This window comes from Watersipora subatra, chromosome 10 (assembly GCF_963576615.1).
Source record: "Watersipora subatra chromosome 10, tzWatSuba1.1, whole genome shotgun sequence".
Taxonomy (NCBI): Eukaryota; Metazoa; Bryozoa; class Gymnolaemata; order Cheilostomatida; family Watersiporidae; genus Watersipora; species Watersipora subatra.
The window spans coordinates 19125215-19144614 of NC_088717.1; the positions used below are offsets into that span (position 1 = coordinate 19125215).

At 35.7% G+C, this 19400-nt stretch overlaps 1 protein-coding gene across 2 annotated transcripts in view; it reads left to right on the forward strand.

Annotated features, from left to right (window-relative positions):
• LOC137405980 (RNA-binding motif protein, X-linked 2-like) overlaps positions 1-19400 on the forward strand; it is an 80249-nt gene that overhangs the window by 42843 nt on the left and 18006 nt on the right. For both annotated transcript variants that reach the window (XM_068092470.1, XM_068092471.1), the window contains exons 7-9: positions 13729-13803; positions 15291-15394; positions 15791-15915. In XM_068092470.1, coding sequence (XP_067948571.1) covers positions 13729-13803; positions 15291-15394; positions 15791-15915 — 304 coding nt within the window. The remainder of the gene's footprint in view (positions 1-13728; positions 13804-15290; positions 15395-15790; positions 15916-19400) is intronic.

Consider the following 19400-nt stretch of genomic DNA (forward strand, 5'->3'; position numbering starts at 1 on the left):
CAATAAAATATTGTTTTCACATACATGTATTCCAAATATGTCCATTAATAATTACGTTTTAAGCCTTTTGATTTTATTTAAAACAAGACATACGAGATTACCCTTATCAGTGTAGGGGGTTCGGCGGTGAAAATGAATTGGAAAGTGCTGTTCTAGAAGAAAGTATTTCTCGAACAGAGTTCATGTGTCACTCAGTGGACCCAAGCGATGCACTTCCATGAATCGATAGAACAAACTAAAATGTATGAGAACAGCAGGAGTTAGCCAGTGTTGCAATAGAACGCTCGTTTCCTTGTCAATCAGCCCGCTTGTAATTCATGCTAATACTTTAAAACAATTTTATATTAAAGGTCACAGAGTAGAACGTTTCCTTTTAACGCATTGCATTTTTATAATTCCAGTAAATTAATAGATAAATTATATTATCATGGTGTATTTGCATACGCTTGTTAGTACATTTCTCGGCTAATGAACTTTTACCTTGCTCAATATTGCTCAATTGAGCATAGCTTGTAATGCGATACGGAACATACCAGTTGACCTTCTGCATGAATCGACACAAACCCTCTTCGCATTTGCCTTTTGATTGTTTCAAACTTTTCTCTTTTTAACGTCTGACACATCTTTCGCATTGTTGAAATATCTTCCTCGTGTTTATCGTATCTTTTGCAAAGACTTAAGTGACTCATCGGACGCTGTTTATGTTAGTTTTTGCTTCCTGCATAGCTGATTTGACTTTAATGAATGAAGTTAACTTGACTCCTAAGGAATGCTATTGAGTTTTTAACCTGTGTTTAACCAACCCAACCACTGCCAAAGTAAGTGTGAGAATTTACAGAAGACTCCCATGAATACCTGCCGGCCGGGTGGGTATTAAGGCAATGAAAATTCGTTATATTCCATGTCAGAATCAGTGTTCCGTTTTCTGACAAAAATTATACTTGGTCTTTCCGATATTCTCTATCTTTATCTGTCTTTGTCAGTATCATACTAGACCATAAATTTATTCTCACCATAGTTGCCTCCTCTTGCCTTTTTCACGATCATGTATTCATACTCGTAGTTTTGATGAACTTTCTGTCATTCTTCAGTTTTTTCCATATCTGTTGACTTTGAATATTAACTGTATTGTCAACCACTTGCTATATTTTCTACCTAATATATTCGCATATTAATTTTAGTTTTTCCTTGTCTACCGCCAGCTTATTCTTTGTATCTCTTCTTACAGTGCAATTCAAATTGGTCTTGCAATTATAAATTGATACTACTTGATAAACTTGATACTACTCCCTCTTAGTCTTAACATATATTTTAAACAATCTTTTCATCTTTATAGGAATTATCTATCATCGTCTATCTTTATAGTAAAAATAATGTTTTGTGTAATTAAACTTGTGTTCTTTTATTTATTCTGATGCAAGAGTTGTAATAGCAGTTTTCCATTCTCGCATATTTACAATTTGGTTGCAATAAAATAAATATCAGCAAAATGGTAAACAGTTTCATCAGCTACAGAATTGATTGCAGTTAGGAAATCCACAAACTGTTGCCTCATTCTCTCGTCACAACTGTTGAGTCAGAGTTTGGCAATAGGTCTGTGAAGGGGGGTGTGTCGAGGAGGGAGGGGTGTAGAGAAGGGAGGGAGGTGTCGAGGAGGGAGGGAGGTTGGAAGGATGTAATTCTACTAAATCTTTAATTTAATTATTTTCATTTAAAAAGCGTTCTTGAAATATAAAAACTAGCACTATGGATTAGCCAGTTATTATGCTACAGTTACAAGTATTAGCATATTTATCAATTATACAATTAAATTCGTTATATTATTTAAATTTGTTATTATTATTATCAATTTATATTATCAATTAAATTCGCTTACTCAGTATTAAGAATTATCCATTCCTGAATTTCCACATATAGAGACACCTGATTTCTCACCCGTCCATGATGGCCAAAAATATCATTGTCTGACATAAACTGACTCATTTCGCTGGCAGAGTCTTTAAAAACATCTCAGAAGTGAAAACTGTTTTACTACTTATGTCATCATCTGAAATAACATCAAACAAACTGCATGTGTAAAACAGCCATAGCTTGCAATTGTTAAGATGTCGAATAAACAAAAAAGTTCCAGGACTGCAGGAAGTACCAGCTTCAGTATAGAATTATTTATTATAAACTGCAGTTGGTTTAACGAGTGTGTGAAAAATCTGTGAGCTTCGTTTCATGATAGATCTGATGACTTATACAACTTGTCTCGGAAGAATCATAGAGCTATGAAAATAATATTAATTGATGTGTCGGTACTCAATTATTAGAGCAAAGCTAATCATGAATTATGCTTTAATTACAGTATAGTCTTGATGGCACAAGTTAAATTCACTCATACGAGTAAAAAGGTGAAGGCGTGTTAAGTTTGCCTATAAAGCAATGGGCGATGTGTTCAACACGATTCTGATCGCATCGGCAATAGTTCAGCATGACAATTTTTGTAATTTTCGCGTCTCATTGGCTAATTTTATTAGCCAATGAGACTCATTGGCTAATTTTATTAGCCAATGAGACTCATTGGCTAATTTTATTAGCCAATGAGACTTGATTCTACCAGTACTAGGTTCAGCATGAGGATGGTTGATATTCTCTCGTCTCATTGGCTAATTTTATTAGTGACTAACTCACTTTCTAATTTTGCAAAAGTTGCACGGAACGATATTAGAATTCAATCATTAAAACATCGCATCAAACCTGCAATATAATTGGTCAAGACACACTGGGCATTGATATTATTCCAAAATAGCGATTGCACATGAAGCATTTTCAAGAAAAGCTATGCATGAATGACAACGAGTGAAGTCACTAAAATCAGGGTAATACTCATTGCTGAATGCTGAATGCTGAAGCCTGAAAGGGTCACTCATGTCAAATTTTAAAAGATTTTATCACAAAGTATATTTGTTTGTATCATTTGAGATTTTGATTGTTGTTTTAGATAGTTTCCTGATGTCATTTGGGAGAAGTCTTTTTCATCAGAATATTTTAGCTGTGATTAAGTTTTGTCGATTTTAATCATGAAACATCCTGGAAGTCAGATCACCTAAAACAACCAACAAAATCTCAATTGATAGAAATTTTTTTTTTATTTTTATTTTTATATTATCTTTTCAAACTTAAGCTGAGGGACCCTTTCAAGCTACTGTAATGTATTTACGTATGTTCATATAAAATGTTAACTTAATTGTATTGAGACCTCTTGAATTTTGGATGAAAAGTCTATATAGACAATCGATCATGTCACAGAAAAGTTGTCTTATAGCCAATTGTTTTCATTACGAATTGTCTAAATGCCAAATTCTTTTGTTGGGATTTAGTCGTGTTACCTTTGGCCAATGGAATGAGTTGCAGAAGCCAAATTACTATTACATTTTTATTGAAAAATGTACAAATTTATGACCTGACATTTTTGCATGGTAACTATAGAAATAACAGCTGAGCAGCCTTTTCAATTGTATACGTTATTAATCTCTAAATTATTATTAGGCTACTAGTATTAATTTTGGATTTTCAGCACATTTTTGGGGCACACATGAGGCGTTAAGGGTTTTAATTGCATACCTTACATGATTTTAGGAAGAAATATCATAGTTTTAGCATTGGAGCGCCCGTCGGTATACTCTAACCAAGTCGGGCAGGGTCGTTTGGCATTTCTTAATCGCATATGTTGCAATACATGAGCCAAAGGCATGGCCCCAGATCTTCTTAGATAGTTTAATGATTGTTAGCTATGATCAGGGAATGATTGCTATAAAACTAACTTATTTGGTATGTACTAAAAATGTTTTTAATGGATTCGGTCACAAGTCATCAATAAAGTAATTGTCGTGTCACACGAAGTTGAAGTAATATGTAGATGATAACTTCAAGTTTATAACTACGTATAAGATTAAATGGATGGTTATCATGCATGCACCAAATATATAATATATACACCAAAATATTTTAGCGCGTGTACAACTTATTGTATACCCATTTTGGTATGCATAGAGAGTCCAAAAGTGCCCTTAACCCCTCAGCACCCAGGTTACAAATTAAGTAGGACATTCAATGTTCCACTTCAATTTTCACTTATATTTTATAGCAATAAAACAAAAAGTTGCATAATTATATTATTACACTAGTTTACACTATAATAGCATTACCTATTATGTTTCCAACTTGATTATTCTGGTGTGCGTAATAAATTACTTCAAATCGAGAAGGGACTAAATAAAAATGGCCCTCAGGTCACATGACTTGTTGGGAACCAATCGAATTTGGCATCATTGTGTAGCTAGAAGATTACCGTTTCTTGCCTAGAAGTCTATTTTTTCCAGTTAAATTCATGTTTGTGGTAGGGCAACTCTACAAAATTGTTTTTACATGTATGTCACATAGGATGCACAATTTTTCTAACTGGTTTAAAGTTGCATGCCATTAAAGGATTCTTTTCACTTATCAACAAGTTGTTCGTAAAAATATTTTTCTAAAATATTCCTTAAGTAGACTTCTATTATAGAATAAAATGAGTGGCAACTCACAGATCACGGAATTCACTGTAAGTTGTTTTGCCACCTTCTTAGACTTAGCTTGTGGCCGCGATACAAACTTCTAACTTCACTTACAACTTGTGCATTTGGTCTTCTTTCTCTTGAGCATTTCGGCCGGTTACGCGCGACGTTCTGTTTGCGATGCTTGGTTTTCCAATACAAATGAAAAAGCCAGAGGCATAGGCTGAAAACAGATCGGTGTAAACCATATACACCAATTTATCGAAACATTCCAATCGTCAGTTTTTTTCCATCTATCTGAATGTGGAGATAAACCCTAATGATTTTTGTATTTTTATACTTCGCACATAATTACTAAACACAAATTGTTAATGAGCTCTTTAGATAAACCGCAGCAAAGTACTATACGTAAATGAATACATATGAATTATGAATGATATGCATATTTTAGATGCTGGTTCATTTTATGACTTGTAAATAAAAATTGATTTTATTAGCTTGATTTTGAGCTCTAAATATTAATCACAACAAAGCGTGCCTAAGAAAACCATCCCATTAAGCTTCCAAATAATTTGTGATAAGCATCCAATCCATTCCATTTAGAGATAAGCTTTTGTCATATTTTGGCTAGACAGGAAGCATGACGAATCTTTTGTCTTAGCTACAATAAGGTTATCTGTTTGTGTGTAAGTTTTGTGGGGGCGTCAGTTTACAGCCCCTCAACTTAATCTTCTTTCTTTAAGAGTTTGTTATGAGAGCGGTGCAAGTCAATTAGCTGTAGACTACGACATGTCGGAAGTGACTGATTCCTTTGTAAATACACGCTCTTCTTATTCGTGAGCGTCCAATTGCGATTCGTTCTCTAACAAAAGAGGCTCGACTGTTCCTCTTTTTAGGTCGTATTGTTTTTTTTCCCTCGTCTTTAGAGAATTTCTTTGTCCAACTTCTATTTGCTCACCTTTTTTTGCTGGCCTTCCGATGCTTCTTTTTATTTGCCTGCATTCTTTCTTAGTTAGGTATTTGCTAGCTTTCATTGCTAGTTAGGTATTTGCTAGCTTTCATTGCTAGTTACGTATTTGCTAGCTTTCATTGCTGGTTACGTATTTTCTAGCTTTCATTGCTAGTTAGGTATTTGCTAGCTTTCATTGCTCGTTACGTATTTGCTAGCTTTCATTGCTAGTTAGGTATTTGCTAGCTTTCATTGCTAGTTACGTATTTGCTAGCTTTCATTGCTGGTTACGTATTTTCTAGCTTTCATTGCTAGTTAGGTATTTGCTAGCTTTCATTGCTCGTTACGTATTTGCTAGCTTTCATTGCTAGTTATGTATTTGCTAGCTTTCATTGCTAGTTAGGTATTTGCTAGCTTTCATTGCTCGTTACGTATTTGCTAGCTTTCATTGCTCGTTAGGTATTTGCTAGCTTTCATTGCTAGTTAGGTATTTGCTAGCTTTCATTGCTAGTTAGGTATTTGCTAGCTTTCATTGCTAGTTAGGTATTTGCTAGCTTTCATTGCTAGTTAGGTATTTGCTAGCTTTCATTGCTAGTTATGTATTTGCTAGCTTTCATTGCTAGTTAGGTATTTGCTAGCTTTCATTGCTAGTTATGTATTTGCTAGCTTTCATTGCTAGTTAGGTATTTGCTAGCTTTCATTGCTAGTTAGGTATTTGCTAGCTTTCATTGCTAGTTATGTATTTGCTAGCTTTCATTGCTAGTTAGGTATTTGCTAGCTTTCATTGCTAGTTAGGTATTTGCTAGCTTTCATTGCTAGTTAGGTATTTGCTAGCTTTCATTGCTAGTTAGGTATTTGCTAGCTTTCATTGCTAGTTAGGTATTTGCTAGCTTTCATTGCTAGTTAGGTATTTGCTAGCTTTCATTGCTGGTTACGTATTTTCTAGCTTTCATTGCTAGTTAGGTATTTGCTAGCTTTCATTGCTGGTTAGGTATTTGCTAGCTTTCATTGCTCGTTACGTATTTGCTAGCTTTCATTGCTCGTTACGTATTTGCTAGCTTTCATTGCTGGTTACGTATTTTCTAGCTTTCATTGCTAGTTAGGTATTTGCTAGCTTTTATTGCTAGTTACATATTTGCTAGCTTTCATTGCTAATTACGTATTTGCTAGCTTTCATTGCTAGTTACATATTTGCTAGCTTTCATTGCTAGTTATGTATTTGCTAGCTTTCATTGCTGGTTACGTATTTTCTAGCTTTCATTGCTAGTTAGGTATTTGCTAGCTTTTATTGCTAGTTACATATTTGCTAGCTTTCATTGCTAATTACGTATTTGCTAGCTTTCATTGCTAGTTACATATTTGCTAGCTTTCATTGCTAGTTATGTATTTGCTAGCTTTCATTGCTTGTTACGTATTTACTAGCTTTCATTGCTAGTTAAGCCTATGTACAATATTTGTTTGTTTTGTAGATTCATTTTCCTTTGCTAGTCACTGAGTTGCTAGTCACTGATTTGCTAGTCACTGATTTGCTAGTCACTGATTTGCTAGTCACTAACTTGCCAGTTTTATTTGATAAATCAATTATTTGCTAGCTTTTCTTCGTTAGTCTCGTATTTGGAGTCACTGATTTGCTAATCTTCCTTTGCTAGTCTTCCTTTGCTGCAGTCGATCTACAGACTGGCTCTAGGAAACTGCCTATGTCAATACTAACTTTTAATGGATGGATAATACAGTACTTCTAAAAATGAAAGTTTTTGTCTATAGCTCGACACAACTCTCTTAACTCTGTCATCGATTTCATCAACCACTAATCTTTATAAAAAAAATGTTTCTTTTGTCTTCCAGCGAATGGTTGATGGCAGAGAGTTTGTAGTAAGTGGTATTTGGAAGATTAGCAAACCTATCTGATATAGACCAAAAAAACTTGATATTAAATGTCATATTAAATTGATAGTCATATTCATAAATATTATATTAGTAACTTCTAAACGTTAGGTATAATGGCTATATAAAATGGATATATGTCAATGGAATGAACTGATATTTTAGAAAAGCTTGTAGTATTTTCACAGTAAAAAATTCTTACAATTACTAGGGTACAATGTGTTGACCTGAACCAATCCCGTACAAGGTTTATTTCTCTGCAGTGAATATTGCCAATGTTAAAGAGTTATCTTCTTTTGTTCTAGAATTTTTTTTACAAATAGCTATCTTTATAGTGCTGTATATATGTTTAGAGCGATGAATGTTACCATCAGATGGAGTCTGCATTGGTTCACTAACTTTGCACTTGGTTAATGTGTGTTTATATTAGCTTGTTTGTAACATTCGTACTCATTGCCTAGACTTTCTGTGCTGTTTATGTCCATTATACACATGAGTTCAGCAATTCATACCTTGCACTTTAGCCAATAGCAAAGGGGTTCATATTCAGTGCCTTTCACCCTAACTCTCTCCCTTGCAGTTACCTCAGCTGTAAACATGCCTTTATGGCAACTATAGTATAATGTCGAGTTTGTTTGGATGGTGGTAGAAAATGCTCGTTATGGTTCTCTCTAAGGTTAACCTTTGATAATGTGATCGCTACGAAACGAAACGATCTTGTTACTTCTTCCTTCAAAAGATGAGAGTTGTTCGAGACATATTGACGTTAGTTAATAGAAACGAGATTAAGTCTCCATGTGTAATTCAATGCAACATGACAGTCAGATGTTGCAGTATTCATACATTTCTTCACCAAGATTTGGGAGTCAGTCTGATGAGGTGCTTCTGACTAGCGTAAACTAACCTCAGATTGAAGCTTTAAACAGAGTTCTCGTTTTATCTTAGCTCAGCTGATAGTCATTATATCGACTTTACCTTTGATTAAACTTTCAAATTATCAGTCCAGTCCAACCCATGAGAACCTTTACATAGAAGATCAACAAGAGACAGCTGTACCATGTGCATTCGTTGGTTTTTAGACAACCCTCTGGTTTCACTTATGCTAAAAAAGCTGCTTTCACCTACCTTTTCTCAAAAACAGATTTTACTTGTTTTTTTCTAGTTTGTATAATTTATTAATTGTATTTTTCCTCATTACAGTTCAGCAGGTACTTCTGGTTGATCTGTTGCTAGACGTAGGTAGACTATTCTTTCTTTGAACATACAAACTTGGCTCTCTCCCAGTTGCATCAGTTTCCTATCCTATCAGTTTCACACTATCTTATCTTTCTCATTCTCATTCTACCTGTTACATCACTGTGGTATGTGACCAGTCTCTCACTTTTGTCTGCTTTTGCTTTTTACATATTTTGTCCCGTTACCTTATAATACATTTAGTAGTTTCTGTTTTTCTTTTCATCGTTTCTCTATCCCCCTTTTACTTACAGAAATCACTTTCTCAACTTTGTTGCCATGTCTTATCTATGATGACGCACAAATGCACTCCGTGAAATTAAAGTTCTGCATCATATGCACCTTTTCAATACACGCTATTGAATTACGTGTTATATAGATAATTTGGCACATGCCATTCAAGTTTGGCTTTGAATTAATGCAAAACTGCCAAATCTAAGCGTAAGGGAAAGCGGATTGTCCTCAACATTAGCTCGCGAAACAAAGAACTAGTAGCTCCAGTTGTAAGTACTTGATATGCCCTCGGAAAAAGGCTTCTCTCACTCCCCAATCAAAAGCAAGGCTTTCATGTCTTTGACCAGAGTTTGATTCCGTAATTTATGAGGTTCATCCGGAAATTATCTAATAAAAAATTTATAAAAGAGAAAGGTATTCAGGCTGCTCCATTGAATGGTCCATCTATTGTGTCTCCACATCACACGCATTACCTCCCATAATCCCTAAATAGACAGGAAGCAGGATTGTGCACGGGGGACAAAAAACGATAGTTGAGCTGCAATTTAAAAACTGACTTAAACCCGATCGAGGATGCTGCACGAACCAACAGTGTGGAAAGAATGTTCTTGTAGTCTGCGCGGAAATGCTATATTTATTTAAGCCTTTGTGATTAATCTCTTCATGAGCTATCTACTCGGAACACCCTTTTAATCTTTGCTCTAAATAGGTACCATCTTTTTATGCACGTCTTTCTTAACTGACCTCAGGCTATTTTTGTTTTTTAACCTCATCCTATTCTGTTATGCACTAACTTCAAGCGACACTAATTTGCTCTTTTTTGAGGCTACTACTCCGTTTTCACTGATCTGAGGCTACTACTCTGTTTTCACTAATCTGAGGCGACTACTCTGTTTTCACTGATCTAAGGAGACTCTGTTTTGCACTGATCGAAATAGATCCATTAAAAAAGCTAAACGCTAAGAATGGGTCATGAGAAACAAATTTTGATTCACAATGGCAAATTTTAGAAGTGGTTGCGGCTGGGCAAGTCTTAAATCTTAAGCAGAAGGCACAATGGCGAGGTATCTATTTTTTGTATAAAATGACACATGCAAAATTTTAAGCAATTCGTCTTGCGAGTCAACAGAGAGCTAGAAAAGATTATTTTGTGATCTAATGCATGCGGTAGCTTTCGGTTACACCACAAGGAATGCTCGGCCATTGTTAATGGAGTGGGTGGTCGTAGTGATGGGCTTGTTGGAATGTGACTAGTTTTCTCCATGGCATAATTTTGATCGATAAAGGGTCGATACATTTGAAGATTGATCAAAATACAGCCATGAACTGACATAGTGTCAGTAAAGATTGATAGAAGCTGGATCGCTGTAATTAGATCGATTCTGTTGAGAGAATATTGCTCATGAAGGAAAATCAGCTTAGCATGATCGAGGGGCTTATGTCAAAAAGAATTCATAACGCTGCAAAGCAATAAGTATAGTCAAATATACAGGCTCTTGAGGCTGAGATATGCATTGTTGCTACTGATCTTGACACAGTGTTTGTGTGACCGCTGCAGTTATTACTCTTATACTGACCAACCGAATGAGACATCATATATTGGGTTAACATTGGGCCAATCTATAGTGAGACATAGATTGGCGAAAGGGTAGATCTTATTGCTGTTGCGTGTAGCAACTAATAATTTGAAGGATCAATCTAAGTCAGTGTCATAACTCAGTTTATACTCCATCTGAAGTTGACTACCGTACTTTTCGGACTATAAACCGCACCCCTATATAAGCCGCATCTGCTTTATTTTCCAAAAAATGATAATAAAACAATACATAGGCCGCAACTTTGTATAGGCCGCAGAACTTAGGATGGTGCTTTTTAACATGGCAGCAACTTTGCTGTGTAAAACGGAACAGTGCCTGACGGCACTGTTTCGTATTCACCAACGCTTTTTAACTTAGTGCCTAACGGAACAGTACCGTTAAGCATTGTTTCATGTTTTCTTTCACTACTAGAGGCGCACTCTCCGTAGAATCTGGTTATTGTGCCCTAGCGGTGAAAGAAAACGCCACAGAATAGCCGCACCCTTATATAAGCCCCATGGCTCAAATCATCAGAAAAAAGTAGCGGCTAATAGTCCGAAAAGTACGGTAATTGCCATCTATAGGATGAGACAAGATTAAACTGCTCACAAATGCTGTATGTAAGGAAAAGGTTTGGCTTTTCTCAAATATTTAATTCAACACTTACAATTATAAATCGATATTTTTTAATTGACAAAATTATATCGTAATTCCTTATTACTTCGCAGTGCAGATAAAATAGGTATTAAGATTTTTTTTAATCAAAAATAAATAAAATTTAAAATATACATAAAATGTATAAATGTCCATCATACTCTGGGCCCAGTGGGATCCGTCCGCGAGCATCACTGGGATAGCAGTTGTCGTGGTTCACTGTTTTTCTTGTTGTTTTATGACGTGTAAAAGTGCAAAGTGCTTGGGACACTCGTTATCACGGCTCTTAAACGTCCTTGACCCTCAAAATTGTCTAATAAACCTTTACAAAAGAAGAAAACGCTTGGGTTACTGTGCCCAAAATTTTGAAGGAGAAAAGTAGTGCTTGTCATTCATACACTTAAGTGTGCTATGCTATTGGGCATTAAACCAGGGTTTGAAGGTTTGCAACCATCTAAGGCTCTAAGCGAAGGGATGTGCTGGTGTATCAATGTGTTGTCAATCAATTAATGCTCCGTAGCGCTTCTGCTGCTTACCTAGCTAGCTTTAAAGATGAGTGTCTTGCACAAAATTTCTGTAGATTTTATCAGAAAGTGTCTGTATTTTTCCATCATTTGCAATTGTTTTTGATGTTTGAGACGATCCGACTGCTAGAACGTTTCAAGGCTGAAATCGGCAAAATTTGATCACGTTTAAATGCCCAGAAGAAAAAAGCGTAAAATTATGTCACTAGTTGTTCTCGTTGCTATCGGCTATTGTGTTTAAGTTGCAGCGTTACGCGTCTCTATTCTGTCGATCTCTTTGCAACTATAGACGTCATAATCGCACTTTCGCTTGATCTAAGCATTTTAACCGCTATCAAGGTTTGTCAATTTTAGTCTTGAAACATCCTATTAGCCATATCACCTCAAACATTAAAAACAATCACAAATAATAGGAAAATACTGATACTTTCTGATAAATTCTACTAAAACCTGGTGCAAGTTCATCCTTAAACCATAACTGTCACGAACAACTTTTATCGTATATACTAGGTAAATCAGACACGCTGATTCCGATTTTGTACTCAAAATAAAGATTAGTCCACTAACCTTCAAAGTCATTTAGGCTTTTTTAAAGCGTTTCAATATCCGTTTCGAAAACAACACAATCGGCATTACAAGCTCCGCCCATAAATATGTGACGAAACCTAGCTTTTTCAGGAATGGAAGTTAGGAATGTTTAGTCCGATTTAGAATAATAGAGATGGGTGTCTTAAAACCCATTATTATCTAAATCCAGCCTGTAAAATAGTTTCAGTTTTTTATGAAAGGGATATAAACTATTTAAAATTGCTCGCAGCTTGTTACATGACGTTTAAATGGGCTGGACGCCGAGAAAAATGAGCTCAAAAAGCGCGGTTTTATCACGAGCTAGCGTTGTTATCGCGCTTTTTAAATATGCAATGCTAAATAGCTTATCTGCCTTTCAAAAAAGACTGATATTATTTTTAAGGCTGAATTTAGATATTAATGGATTTTAAAACACCCATCTCTATTATTCTAAATCGGTCTAAACATCCCTACGTAACTTCTGTTCCTAAAAAGCTAGGTTACGTCAAGTATTTATGGGCGGAGCTTGTTATGCCGGATCGTGTTGTTTTCGAGACCGATATTAAAACGCTATAAAAAATCCTTTATTACTCTGAAAGTTAGTGGACTAATCTTTATTTTGATTACAAAATCGAAATCAGCGTGTCTAATTTACGTAGTAAATACGATAAAAGTTGTTCATGACAGTTATGGTTTAAGGCTGTGAACTCAGCGCAGCTGTTTATCGGTCACCGATATCCAATATATACGGTCATCGATTATCGGTTTGAATGAATACAGTAATAGATACACACAGATTAGTGTAGCAAGATCCATCTTGCATAGGAGCATACTTTCTTTCCCTGTATTCATTTGTTAGTTTCTCTTAGGCTTTTCGATTATGTTTAAGCGGATATTTGTAATCAAGCATTATGGTCCAGTTGCTACACACCATTATTTTGGTAAACAGGACCTTTGGCAGCCTAACTATTAGATTATCCGTTCTAAAACCACCTAATAATTATTAACCACCGCAAAAAAACTTTCTAGCGTTTTCAAAGGACTCAAGAAGTCAAAGATGGTATCTTTTGTTATGTGTACATTTTTTCCCACAATTTCATTCAAGGGGGAATTTGTTAGAGACATGGATTTCAGCTAGTTCCTGGATTATCATATATTGGCTGTAAATATGAGACAATAACAAGCACAGGTCACGTAAACTGAAATCACAAACAACCTGCATGGGCATTGACAAGCGTTGACGGGAGGAATGTGGAAATATAATGTATAGAGTTAGCCGTTTCTGGCAACGCGTCTGCTATAGACATATTTGTAATGCTGAGCAATGATTACGTAAATGCCTTTCTCAAAATAGATAAACTTCATTTGATTTTAGTAGCATAACTGATAGGGGTAATCGCCTCGATTACAATCCGTGTCTCTTTGCACAAAGTCTGATACAGAGTTAATTCTCATACCTTTGCAAGATTGCTCGAGAAAAGACTTGCCGTGGATATCAAAAACAACATTTATCACTTTTTGTTGGCATGCATCCATTAGATTATGGCATGTTATTTTGTTTTTAGCTAATGCTCGCAGTTGTGATGATAGGGAGCAGAGGAGGGTGGCTGATGATAGATCTGACAGACCTGTTCCTACAAGTTAGTGGATATAAATAACAATATTGCTGACTCTGACTTCTCCGGCATCAATATCTCTTCCTTATGCAGCGCATATTTCCATCTTCAGTTTTTGCGGACTGTTGGGTAATGCTTTGCAACCTGACAAGCTGAGATCAGAGTAAAGTGTTTGTATGGTTATTGCAACTGAAAAAAGCATTGGATTATGACTGAATAGGCAGTTATGATAAGCTAATCAAGGAGCCGCTGTTTGATTAATTACTACCGCTGACTTCAGAGTTTTCTTACCGAGGTCGGTTTTTGGCAGAAAAATATACTTTCAGAGTTCGCTGTATACCTGATTTTTTTTCAAAAACTCTTTTTTTATCAGATTGGCCGAAGTATTGACGCAAGTTTGTGATCAAAAAAGCAATGAGTAATTTCTTGCTTCAACAGCGATATGCGTAATTGTCATTGTCACGTGGTATGGTAAGGCGAGCGTGTGCGACGTAACAACAGCAATTTCATTGACTTCGTATTATCATCCTTCATGCTGTCTGTTTACTTCTCCGCTAGGAATAAAGTAACTAAACACAGCGGAATAACCATTACATTAGCTCCTTTACCATTTTTAGACCAGGTAGAGATTGATTTTCGTAGAGAACATGTTAGCAACACTTTCACTAATAACATACTAGTTAGAGGTAAGTGCTAGCAAAGACCAGTCAGGCTGATCCTAGCACAGTAGACGCTCCTATAATATCTAGTAAGTGTTTTACTTACTTACATCCTTTAACACAAGATCCACATAGTGTAAAGAATTTATGTAAAGATTTTGTTTCGTACAACATAAAAAATTTCATATAGCGTAAAGTGTGAAGTCGGCAAAAGTTCTCAAATTCAATTTTAATAACACACATCTCGTTAGTCTTAAAATATCGCCTTCCCGTTTGTCACACTTGAGAGAGAAAACGACTTATATGGTTGTCTCTATATACGGTATAACGTAATCCCTTTAGCGTAAACTTTCCACTTTGAACAGATTGTTTACGTTGTAGGAACGTACTGTAAAAGAAGTAGAGGTGAATTCTGGTAGAGACTATTTGTGTATTGTGGTAAATAAAAACCAAATATAGGTTGGTCCTAGTATAAACCATGTAGAAGTTGTTCATAGTAAGGAGCTACGTTTACTTTAGTTATTTGTGTATACTTGATCAAATTAAAGGCACACTTTATTAATGTATATAATATTGTATATTATTAATATATATTAATAATATACAATATTGTATATTATTAATATATATTAATAATGGGTATAATATAATGTATATGATATAATATATATTAATAGTGTATATAATATATATGTTATAGTATATAATGTACTTATATTGATAGTGTATATAATATACATGTAGTATATAGTATAGTTTAGAGTTCAAAATAGAAACTGACTGCTAATATCATTTCTAATACTGATATTATTATTTTTGTTACAAACTACGTTTTTGGTATTTGAATGGTAGGGGAAACAAAAGAAGAAAGAGGACGTTGGAAAAGCGGTCATGACATGGAGCCTTTGAAAAGCCATAGAAGGAGACGATCTCCAGACGCAAGGGTAGAGGGAAAGGTTTGACACGCTTCTTTGTACTGTTTCATGCACTCTAAGCCAATTGTCCTGTGATCGTCGCGGGCCCCGATTGGAAAGGAGTGACTCCTTACTGAGTCCAGATTGGAGGAGTAATCCTGATCTATTGATCTAATATTCTCTAGATTAGGATTAATTTTCTTAGTGATTTTTAGAAATGTTGGAGTTTAGCCTGAACTGCACTCAATTAATGCACAGCGTTTATGGACTAGAACTTTGTCTCCCTTTCTTTTCCTCTCACTCACAGAAATCAGCGTTGAACGAAATAAGGCATACCAGTCATAGACATAGGTTTAATGTTTTTATGCACCTTTTTATATCGCCATAAGGTGTTACTCTGCGGATTAACGCTGCAGCCATGTCGCCTATATGTTATAGCGGGATGACCTGAGCCAACATACTTCAGCAAGAAGACGATCTCGTTCTCCTGTCAACTGGCATTCTCATAGGCGTAGCCGGTCCCGTGATAGGAAGCAACGCCGAAGGTCAAGATCGATCGAGAGGTGAGTAAGTTTAGCAGACGTCTAGTCATGGATAGAAAATGTTACTCATGCTTGTATAACCACAAAAAAGTTTAACTCTTCGAGAGACTTTACAGGAATGTTGAGCTATGTTAAATACCGTCTGCGGCGAGCATTTACTGGGGGCCAGCTTCAATCTTGTACAAAAATTATCTAGAGGAAATTCTTCAGTATTGTGAGAGTGGATGGTAAAGAAAATCATAACACCCGCCTTAAGTAGTTTCAATTATGCAAAGTCGCTAGGTATTCGTGGGAGCTGTGAAGTGTGACCTCGACTGAGGCACATTCACACGATCTCGACCTTTGTATCACTAAAAAACGCATAGCTTACGTGCGACAATATACACGCTCTTAACTACAAGTATTATCTGAAATAACTACATCACCCTACTTATCTAGTCACCACTTTAGCTCTGGTTCACTGTCTCCTTGGGGGGCGTTGTCTTCGGCACGCTAAGAAAACCCCAATATTTCTTTTGCCAGTTATGTAATTACTAGAGAAATCTTTCCTCAAGTATCACTGGAGAAATTACAAAGGGCTACCGGCTTGTAGTAACGGTGGTAATCTATCTTATAGATATAAATAGAATGTGTATTGGGTCATGTCTCATGGTTGACTAAAATGAGCGTGTCATTTCTCATCATTACCCATTAGCGTATCCCTTGTTAGAGCACCGGAGAAGATAGGCACATCATGGCCGTTTTGGCTTATTTGCACGAATGCGTTTTTAGATATTCCTGTAGAGATCGACTGATATTTGATGTTGTACAGTGTCGAATTTGATGTCATTAAGCTCCGCGCAATCAGCAATCACCGTGTGGTTGCAGTGATTCATACGTATGGGGAGTAATTAAATATCATTTCATATTCATTGACAAATGAGACCACTCACCCACCTGTAAGTAGATGAATACCTGTGCAATATTTACATGAGATGAGTTGTTACCCGCTGCACATGTATACAAGATACTTTTCTCTCAGCTTCCGATCTTAATTATCTTCGAGCTGAGCAGCCGTATGAATCACACCTTTCCCCGAGTTACTGCCGCCGGCTGGCCGTAATGCGAACCACGCTTTACACTGGTCTGCACCCGTATGAATAGATATTTTAGTCAAAACAACAGTTTTGTCTAAAATGGAAAAAGTGGCTCAGTTAATGCATTTGCGAATCGTATCGTTAAAATAGTAATAGGTAACCTATTCTTTTAGTTTTAAACATGTTACGGTCTGAATAGTTCTAAGCAAAACTTATGATCGTAATTGCTATAATATGGTGTACCATACGCGTTGGCTAATCCTCTTACCGCTGGTAAGTTCTCTTAAAATATCATATGGAAGCCTGACACGGCCATGCAAGCGTTTGCTAAATTTTCTATTTTTTGCATAAAATTCTCCTATTTCCATAATTAATACATTTTCAAATTAGCAAATTGTTTTTTCGATAGGCCATCTGCAGCCCTGAGATCTGTCTTGGTTCATCAACCAATGTCACTTGTAGCTTTCGGCATGAGGAACCGACGCGTACATCATGGAAGGTTTAATAATCGCGCCTTATTTGGCATCTGCTTAGTCATGCTAGGAGGTGTTTTGAATTTTAGGGAACATTAAATATAAATGTTTTAAAATAAATTTGCAAATAAGTAAAAAATTAGCCTTTCGCTTATAAAATATTGGAAAGTAGAGATCAATTTTTGACAAATAGCCTGAAAAGTTATAAAGTAGTTCTGATACAACTTTTAAGCCAATACTCAATACTCAATACTCAATACTCAATACTCAATACTCAATACTCAATACTCACTACACTGTGAAATGTCTATTAAATTGATTTATGTAAGGCATTTTAAAACATGATATTGTTATACGCTAACAAAGTTGCAAGTTTACCAAGAACTATTTATTTACAATATAAAATGCAAATTATCTTTGTAATCGTTTTTCCAGCCAGCTTTGGAATTTTCAGGTTGCTTGAAAGTCTCTTTGAATCTTGATTGCATACACTGCGTAGAAGCTAGAAGCACTGATACACCGCGAAGAGGTCAATTTTTGTGCAAATACAGTTTAAGCTATAAAAATGTTTCTACATTCTTGATAGATTGCAGTCGTTGGTTTTTAAAATTTAGGAAGTATACTTACTTGGCATACCTGTCTATTTAGCCGACATCAAGTTTGGGGAGGAAGTGGAACCAACATTCAATTTCCTGTAATAATTGCAGCTCAACAACTGTAACCAAAGATAGAGTACACTGTTATACCAGCACATGTTCGCGTGTTTAACATTATTTTTCATTTTGTTTTAGTAATCATGGGTGAAAATGAAGTATTTTTCTAGAACTTCCTACTATAGTAATAATCTAGTTGGGCCTTACTCTACGGGATGACTCATTGTTATTAAAGGTCAGGTCCACTTTAATGTTCACACGGACATCTTCTTCTCAGTTGCGTTTTGGGCGTTGATTTTTTTAAACAATTGAATATAATTGCTGCCGGTGTTGGCTTTCACCCAAAGTATTCGCGTGATATCAGAGCAATTATCATTAACCGAGTAGCAGGCCTCAGCCCTAATTTCTTAATCTCCTTGATGACTTGTGGATTGTGGAGGAAGCCGATGACAATCTTTGTGTAAATAATGTGGCTTGTTCGAGTGTTGAAAACTCAAAACACTTGACATTGAGAAAAGTTTACAGCAATATATCGTTCGGTGCAAACGCCTTTCATGCATTAGTCACCTTTTAGCAAGCAGCACCAGTGTTTGCAACTGTAAAACACCTTGTAAACTGTCAATAGCTTGAGTTCCTACAAACTGCTTTTAAGACTAGCTTTTGTGGTGAGGTAGGAGGCAGCGTTTATGTTCTACTGGTCTTTCCGCACTAATTATGTATGGCAAAGAACTCCATTATATATCTAGATCATCATTCGGCGATGTAAAACTTTGATGCCTCATTGTGCGAGGATGAGTCAAACAGAAGCTGATGGATTCTGATGATAAGAGTAATCACGTCAACAATTATTAACAAGATACTAAGTGCTCCATAAATTAGATTAAATCTTCAAATACTTTGCTCTTCTGCAGCAACATTTAGGTCGATAGGTGTAAGGACGACCAGGCATACGCTAAGATACAAAGGCTGAATATTTTTAGATAACTTAATCACCTCTAACCAGCCTGTCTTTGTAGTTAACTGAAAACAGAAAAATTAGTCTGTTAGGTCAGTTATATGTGGTTTTCTTAATGATAAAACCCACAAATTCTCATTTGGTTATATTTTTAATTTCTGGTCAAAATCAAATTTTGGTGTAATTACTAATTACTATTATTTCGGTGCAAATTCTTTTTCATCTCAGCTCGTGCTAATGGTGTCAAATTGTGTTTTTATCGAAATGAACTCGTTGTCTTTAGCAAAAATACGCCTTTGATTATCAATATAATGTTTTTGGCTGAAAATTACGGCCATCTTTAAATATT